This window comes from Electrona antarctica (genome assembly GCF_951216825.1).
Source record: "Electrona antarctica genome assembly, chromosome: 4".
NCBI lineage: Eukaryota > Metazoa > Chordata > Actinopteri > Myctophiformes > Myctophidae > Electrona > Electrona antarctica.
In genome coordinates this window covers 19,947,589-19,956,606 of record NC_136809.1, presented here as the reverse complement: position 1 = coordinate 19,956,606, position 9,018 = coordinate 19,947,589, and the positions used below count along the sequence as shown (strand labels likewise).

General features: G+C 41.2%; 1 protein-coding gene across 1 annotated transcript in view; it reads right to left on the bottom strand.

Annotated features, from left to right (window-relative positions):
* Positions 1 to 1,006, bottom strand: part of LOC306921217 (uncharacterized protein) — a gene marked incomplete at its 3' end in the record, with an annotated part of 4,695 nt that extends 3,689 nt beyond the window's left edge. Inside the window, exons 1-2 of the mRNA XM_079498328.1 lie at positions 877 to 1,006; positions 624 to 710 (exon numbers count right to left, since the gene is read on the bottom strand). Of these exons, the coding sequence (XP_079354454.1) occupies positions 624 to 696 (73 nt within the window). The 5' untranslated portion in view covers positions 697 to 710; positions 877 to 1,006. The remainder of the gene's footprint in view (positions 1 to 623; positions 711 to 876) is intronic.
* Between the last annotated feature and the right edge of the window lie 8,012 nt (positions 1,007 to 9,018).

Here is a 9,018-nt window from a genome sequence, read left to right as displayed (position 1 = left end):
CTTGTATATGCACTATTTTTGCTATTTTAGATGGTAACTTTTTTTCCACCCCTATTTCTTTCTGAAATTACGCCTCTGCTGCACCAATACTTTGTGATTGCCTCCCCAATCCTATGGAAGTTCCTTCTCATCTTCTCTCTGGCTGCAACTGTGATTCAGAAGAACCACTTGTTATACATTGCATTAGCAAATGGGGCGGCAGTGGCTCAGGGGTAGAGTGACCGGATGCAGTTCGAACCCGGGCTCCCCTAGAGTTAGTGTTGAAGTGTCCTTGAGCAAGACTCTGAGCCCCTAATTGCTCCCGATGTGCAGGTTGGTGCCTTGCATGGTTTCGGTGTGTGTGAATGTGTGTGTGAATGGAATGCACAATCTCTAATATAGTGCCTTGGATAAAGGCGCTATATGCTATGTAACTATTTACCTATTAGCAAAGGTTTGCTGCTCATTCATTATTTTGTTTTCATTCAGTTGGTTCTTATTCAATTCAGTTTCGTTATGAAAATCATGACAAGATACAAACAACGTTGCCTATCTGAGAGGTCACTGATCTGTTTTCACAATGACAATTGTAAATCCCTATCAAGTTTCAAGTTGGTCTACAAGTTTCAACAGGTTTTGCTCACCTTGTGTGGTAAGTGTGAAAGCACTTTGACTTATGTAGAGCCAAAGCACAACATGGAGCATGCTCAACACCATCTTCACCTTTGTTCCTTTATTCACACAATATTGAGCAGAAGGAAAGTTAGTATATTCGTCTGACTTGAAAACAAGACATTCAATAGTCAATAGTTATTTTCATATTAACAAGATTGAGTTGAAATATACAGAGATACAAGGTTTCTGCCTGACAGAAACGATATAAAACGAGAGACTAACCTCTGGAAGTTTGTTCCTTTGCCTCCACTTCAGTTCTGTCACTGTGGTTCCCTTAGATCTCCCTTTTGTCTTTTTCCTTATTCAGGTTTATAATCTTTGAGGTGCCGTGGGTTAATCATTACACTCATTGAGGCTTGCATGAATAGTTGAGTTTATCTCCGTAGAGGGTGCGTCCCACTCTTGTTATCTAAAGGCAAAGAAATAAAGTGAAACTGTGAAACTGTGTGTGTGTGTGTGTGTGTGTGTGTGTGTGTGTGTGTGTGTGTGTGTGTGTGTGTGTGTGTGTGTGTGTGTGTGTGTGTGAGAGAGAGAGAGAGAGAGAGAGAGAGAGAGAGAGAGAGAGAGAGAGCACTGAATGGGTCAGAGGTGTGGCTAGAGCCAGACACCCCCAGTCACCCCCTTCTACTCAGAGAGGAGAAGGAGCAGAGGGTGTGTGGGTCTTGCTGCAAACTTCTACATCTGCTATTTTTGAAGATTTTTGAAAAAAGTATTGGAAGAAGTACAGTACAGTACAGTACTATAGTAGCACCGCTCAGTTCACACAGGTGTGATTTTTTCCTTCTTTTTTCTTTTAGTGTCTGTCTGTCTGTCTGTCTGTCTGTCTGTCTGTCTGTCTGTCTGTCTGTCTGTCTGCTTACTCAGCATATGAGGGAACATGCAGGCTTTCAATTATGATAAGAAAGTACAGATCAAATTTCTCCAAATTGAATTGAAGTGGTGAGGCTCTTAAGTGATAACAGTACTGTATTCATCTTCTACTGAATCTGAGCAATTGTTGAGCTGCAAGTATGTGTTTTAACTGATCATGTTTAACTAATTTGTAATGCATTATGGCTCCACTAAAGTTCAGCACACCCTCATTGAGATTTAGAGAATCTACAGTATGCTATGTTTGCACTTACTAATGCAGTAGTAGTAGGAGTCAACAGAACTGTATATATGTCTCAGTGACATAAAATTGATTAAAATATTTCAATGTCCATGACATGTCATTAGACAGTGAAAAAGAGGAAGCATATGTACATTCCAAACCCAAAATTGGACACTTGCTGAGCCAAGATCAGTGCTAAAAGATAAAAGCACTTGCATTGCACACATTTCCAGCTAAAGTCTCTTCATCAAACACCGACAATATTATTAGACAGTCTAATGTTGTGCGAAACAGAGGTGGTTCTAGCCTAGTCCAATATATGGGGGGTATATGGGGGTGGTCAGGGACAGGGTGCATAATGCACTAATGTGGCGAATGGCAATGCGTCGGAATATCGGGCTTGTTTCTGTGTGTGTTCAGTCAGAGACTGCAGATAAAACAAGAGGGCACGATTTTAGCCAGGAGGAATGGTGTGAGGGGTGCAGCGAATGGGTGAACTGACAATTTCCAGAGGATAAGTGATGCGTTTTTCCCCACCTGCGTGTGTTTAGTATAGTTTATTACGTAGGTCCTTTTTATACAGCAAGTGAGCAAAGAGCTTTCACTGACTGTTTGTCAACTAGAGGGCAGTCAGGTTCTTTCTCAGGCCCTTTACTTTTCTCCACCTACCCTCCCTACTTGCCTGCTATGCAACATCATTCCTTTCAACCACAAGGCTTTTTCTTTTTCTTTTATTCCAGCCATCAGCATACAGTAATTACAATGGTTAGTAGTATACCATTGCAATGCACTCAACACTGCCCTCTTTTATTCTGCTATATCCCACATTACGTGTATGTGGTCGATGACTGGGTAGTGAGAAGAGTGGTACTTAAGTAGTACAATAATACAAAGTGGACGTTTATTGCTTTGGTGTTTCAAGTGCTTGAATGGAAGATTTCTTTCTTTCTTTTTGATTGGTGCAACCACTCCAAGGAACAGCAATGTCCGTGTTAACCTATGTGACTATAGGTCTATGTGTGTGACTATGAGTACCAGCAGGGGCAAAAGTGGCGCTGTTGTGCCAGAAACAGAGAGAGAGAGAGATAGTGCTGCACTGTTGCCTGCTAATGAGAGACAGAGAGAGTGAGAGGGGGGGGGATTGCACCACCCAGTTCACACGGGTGGGATTTCTTAAGTATGACTAAGTATGAGTCAGGCTATTTTGTCCAACTGTTACAGGAATTCAATAGATATGTCATTGGCTGTTGGCTGTAAAATACTTATATAATGTGTGTAATCACAGAGATCAACGAGCATATCAGACTTGTGTGTTGTTCATAGATTTTCATTTATGCAGTATACAGTATATATTTAATTTTTGACTAGGGTGGTACTGTAGGCCTACTGTATTGCACAGCCTTTTCATTCCTGTCAGAACATTTGTGTTAATGTACACAGTTTCAGATCTGAGATGGCAGTTCCTGCCATCTCAGCTGTGATTATGAAAACCGTACATTGCACCCCATGGCCATTAAAGCCTATTTACAGGAAATGTTCATGTTTCACATAAAAGGAAGGGATGTGATGTGTTATTGGACCTCTTCCTTCACACTCAAGTGGTTTCCCGCAACAAATCAATGCACTATTCACATCAGGCTATGACAGAATTCTCCCAGGGCAAATTCCGTTAGTTAGCCTCAGGATTCAGACATGCAGAATCATTCATCTTTCTTTCTTTTTCCTTATTTCTTTTTGCAAGAGGCCAAAACCAACCCCTTTTACATTTCTTTCATATTCACATAGCTTTTATAATCTGTTTTGGTTGACTTGCAGGAAAACTGCATTGGGAGTCATCACAGAAGTATAGGCTTAAAAAACTGTGGGAACGTTATTAACTGTGACGCTGACCACATCAATCGTACAGTATATGAACAGCTAATGAACGACTGGTTTGTGACCATGAACAATATACAGTAGTTTGGCCACAGTATCGAATGAGGGCAACATCGTTTGAACCATAGTAATGAATGAGGGCATTTGTATGAGTCAAAACACTTGAGGCCTTTATTGTGCAATGTGTGTGGATATGTGTGAATTATGCTGCTGTGTGTCAGAAAATGCCAGCTTTCACCCTCTGCTTGTGGCCAACAGGCAAACAGCAGCCAAGGTGAGAGTAACTTAACAAACAATCTATCCACCTTTTATTAGATCAACCTGGTATCTCTATATCTATGGGCATATCATTACAGTATGAAATGTTTCCAATTAAAGTTTTTCCCATAAAGAAAAATTAAGTACAGTACATAGGGCAGTTAACTGCCACAGTGAAGCATTGTTATTATGCGAGCAAAAGCAGCAAAGGAGGTGCCAGGGTGTTTCGACAGACCCGGAATCAGGCACACAATATCACACGCACGCACGCACGCACGGTCGCACGCACGCACGCACGCACGCACGCACGCACGCACGCACGCACGCACGCACGCACGCACGCACGCACGCACGCACGCACGCACGCACGCACGCACGCACGCACGCACACAAGCGTATCTCATCATGCATCAAGCACGCACACACGTACGCATGCACATACGCACGCACACACGCACGCACGCACGCATGCACGCACGCACGCACGCACGCACGCACGCACGCACGCACGCACACACAAGCGTATCTCATCATGTTTTAATTGTTTTTTCTTTAATCCTTAAGTGCACGATAAAGTCACTCACTGTTCAAAAAAAAGAAATCTTTGCCTATAATGACATGCCTTGAATAGAGATGTCAGGGACGGGTGAATGTGGTTATTAAGTCCCACATTGTCTGACCTACCCCTGCTGTCAGTGCCCTTTCTCTGAGACAGTTTGAGGACACCTTCATGTCACACGTTCATAAATAACAGTTATGAGCTGATCTAGAAGCTGCAGCAGACTCATAAAAGCAGCACCCTGTCAGACACCTCCCCATAAAGACCGAGACCTCACAGTGAATGTTGATTGGGAGGTCAGCTACAAGGCAATGGGACTGAGTTTTTCCCGTGCTTAAACTTTACTTTATTTATTTATTTATTTAGACAGGACAAATGAGCATCTCGCCTGTCACAGACATGCGCAGAGCAAGTTCAGTCAGGAAACTCAGTGCAGTTGCTACACTTCATACCGGCTATTTAAGCTGGAAGTTTGCACTGCTCAATCTGCTTCAAAATAATGTGTTTAAGAATATCCGATACCTAGTTTAAGCCCAACTAAAAACCTAAATTCTTACTATAGAGTCAAAAACAACAAAATATCTAATGCCTAATTTGAAATATCTAAGAACTAATTATTATTTGTTGCACTTGTTATGCACTTCAAAGACAGGCTGTTTATTTTTTTTAAAGAAAATATGGGGGCAAGCTGAAGGTCAATTTCTTTATATATAATATACAGACACTACCTTTGAGATTAATTATGAGAGATAATAGCATTGTTTTCCAATTCACTGTTCCAGACATTTATTGATTCATTCATATTATATAAACCCTAATTTATGATGATGCTGAGGTAACAATAATAAAGCAAATCATCAAAGACATAAATAATGAAATTAAAACAATAAATACATAAAATGTGATTAAACTCTGGAGAGCTTAGGCTGTAAGGCCTGATTAAATGGGCAGAAGAGGGCCTCTCTCAGCAATATTGAATGGTACTGGCAAGCCCCAATGGCCACGCTGTGCATTACTTTCCAAGCAGTTCCAGAATACACATGAGAATAGACAGCGTTTACAAAATACCAATATCAGTACCATTACAAATTTCAAGGAATGAAGTTTGTCATAGTTTCAAGTGTAAATCTATTCTACATGAATTCCATCTATAAACATTGATTATGGAACTTAGAAAACATCAATTTATATCAAAACAATCAACTACCTTGCTGCCTTTATAAAGTGCGATATATTCCTTTTTTTGTGCTATGTTTTGAGGAACTTTCGTTCAGGGAATAAGTAAGTCATACAAGTGAATTCAGCTGACCATGAATGATTCATTATAATGGCAAGCTATATGGTTGTCAGTGTTTGACACATCCAGTTTAACATACAATCCATCAACATTATATCATGTCACAATGGAAAAATCCACAGGGCTGATTTAATCCTTTTCAACTTGACATGTTTAGAAAATACAAACAAGCATGGGGTTTAACAGTTCAGGAGCATGCTTTAGGTTTAGGTAAATCTCGATAGGTAGTATTACAAAGAAAACCGTGAAAACAATAGAAGATGCATGTTAGCATATAATACGAATTACACCTGCAGCACAAAAATAGAGTATCAGCCAAAGGATACTGCCACCACCACTCTGTCTCTCTAATGCCCTACCTGGTGGTAGAGTGTTTGCTTTTAAATGCCACGGTTCTAGGTTCTGGACACCACAAACTCAGCATGTAGTACGGCTTAGGTAACCACAATGTGTATGTTAACTACTGGGAGCTGACAGTAGTTGTGGCAATCAGCAAACCATCTCCCTGGTGTAGTGCAACATGCCTGGTAATGGGGATATATACACCCTTGTTGTTCAACAACTGTAATACTGACAATACGCCACTTATATAGCATAAGGTGTATGAGGATTTTACAACATTAAATCAATCAAAACTGTAATATTCTAATAATTCATATTTCATAACTCGTGAAATAATACCAAAACAATCAATGCTCATGGCAAGAAGGTATACACACACGTGCTCATTATTCATGTTGAATTGTTTTACAGCTAATTATGACACTGCAAATCTAAAAAAACACTTTTGTGTACAGCTTTGTTAATAAACTTGTAACTTGCTATCAATAGATAAACATATTGGCCATGGTAACCACACGATTATTATAAAGTACTGCTTCCCAAAGTTTTTTGTTGACTTTCCAGAAGGAAAGTGAAATGGTTACAAGGTTGGGATTATGTCTCATCATAAGTTAAAAATCACACCCGTGTGAACTGAGTGGTGTAAGGTCTTATATAGACTGTCTGACGTAATGAAATCACACCCGTGTGAACTGGGTGACCATAGCAACCATGCTCATTTTTTGGTACGAACAGACAGACAGACAAACAGACAGACACGTAAACTAACAAAGCCAGTTGTAGGAGTGGTTTACACCACTCAACAAAAAGTGAGGGGCGCTCTTACCATCATACATCATCACATTCCGGCCAATCACTTTTGGCGCCCTCAGTTTTTATCCTCACTTTTTAAGCCCTCAGCCAATCAAATCATCGCTGTGGGACGCACGCACGCACGCACGCACGCACGCACGCACGCACGCACGCACGCACGCACGCACGCACGCACGCACGCACGCACGCACGCATGCACGCACGCACGCACGCACGCACACGCACACACACACACAAAGCTGGGCATAAAAAAAATCATTCTTGTGTGAAAGTGAGGGGCGCCAACTGTATTTATATCAGCCAGATGATGTCTTACGTTGTCATTTACTGCACTAGACAAACATTAAAGTCTATAGACTTGGCTGGCAAACGTTTTTTTGTTAATAAGGCCCTAAACAAACAATAAAGTCCATAGAATTGGCTGGCTTTTTTTTTGGTAATACAGCTCTAAACAAATGTCCATAGACTTGGCTAACCTGACCCCACCAGATGGAGGCGGTATTGAGTTCACAAGTTCACAATACAGCTTCTGAACTCAACTTGGCTGCCACATGACGTAATTTCAGAAAGCCATGCATTGGAGGGGCTAGCACCCCTCAAAAAGCCATATTCAGGAGCTCAGTCTCAGGATTGTGCAGGCTATTTCTTATTTCTAACTGCCATGGCTCATCAGCTCAACAACTTAAGGCAGGCTGCCTCTCAACCAGCCAAACATCACCTTTAGTGGGTACTCAGAATTAGCCCAGTTATAATCCTGTGTAATCTGCGAAGGAGCGTCCATCTCAGGAATCCTGGTTGGTGTTTTGTTGGTCTATAAATGGCTGCCATGTTTGGTTACCCTGTGCCTGCTATAAGCTCAGTGGTGATGTCAGCAGCATTAATGCGGGACAAATTCATGTATGAGAGTGTTTATCCCTCGGAATCCAGCTCTGAGGAGATCAGAGGCATGTTTTTGGTAGAATCAGAAAGCTAATCTGGCTCAGTATGGGAGGCTACCTTAGCAGGGCATGTATACCGCCATGTTTGCTACTGGAAAGGATTCGCTGCTGCTGTTTGGTTGTACTTCATAATTGCTGAAGTATTTTGACTTTTTTTGTGGTCCTGCTGTCTAAATATTGCACCCAGATGAGATATTGTAGCTAGTTGTGCATTTTGGGATTTCAGTTTCTTGCTCAAGGTCAAGGACATGCTTCACTAACTCAGGGGGAGCCCGAGATCTAACTGGGAACCTTCCAATTCCCAAGCGGCCACTCTACCTCCTGAACCACTGCCTCCATCTGAGCACTTATATCTCACACACGGCCATTTAGCGGAATCCCGCTGCCGGTGCAGTGAATTCAGTCTTTCACTCAAGTCATTGAGGCTGTCAATGACTATTGATACAATAAAAGCAACTGGACAGGATAATGGAAATCTCACTCAGCAAGACTGAAGACAAGTTGACCAAAGATGGCAACCATATTGTAACCAGATAGAAAATCTGGACTGAGTCACCCTGATGAAATCTATCCTGTCGAAATGTTGGTTTCTCTATTTTAATAAATACATTTTGCATCGTGGCTATGAGCTGTGTGACCTCCTCCTTTTTATCTAGGTCACCTCACCGTAACATCACCCATTGGTTTGTGGATCCCTGTTTAGAAGCCTTGAATTTGACAAATTAACTGTCGCCATGTTGGATATATTGTAGGATGCTGTCATTATGGATTTTGCAACAAAAAGTGACCATATTTGGATGAGAGGGTTGTGCTGGGGAGATTTTTCTGCCTCTATCCATGGTAGCAACTATAAACTAATTTATCGTCTATTATTCCAAATGGGACCATTTGAATAGCTTGTGTTGTATTGATAAGACTTGAAATTATGTTTTGAAAACAAATTGTTTACTGAAGTACTTTCCGTCCCCCGTCCCCCTTCTGCCACCAGTTTAACACCCCTGATCTATTTTAGACCATATGTATATTCTCTTTCCCATTGTAAATTGCAAGCTTCTTTGGCAAATAGAAACAGACAGTATCAGCATCCATGGACTTTTTGTTGATTGACAATTTGTAACTTGCTCAGGGAATATTACCTTTGATTGTGGTATGTTTCCTTTGTTTGTTTCACCCTTTTTAAAAATTGTGC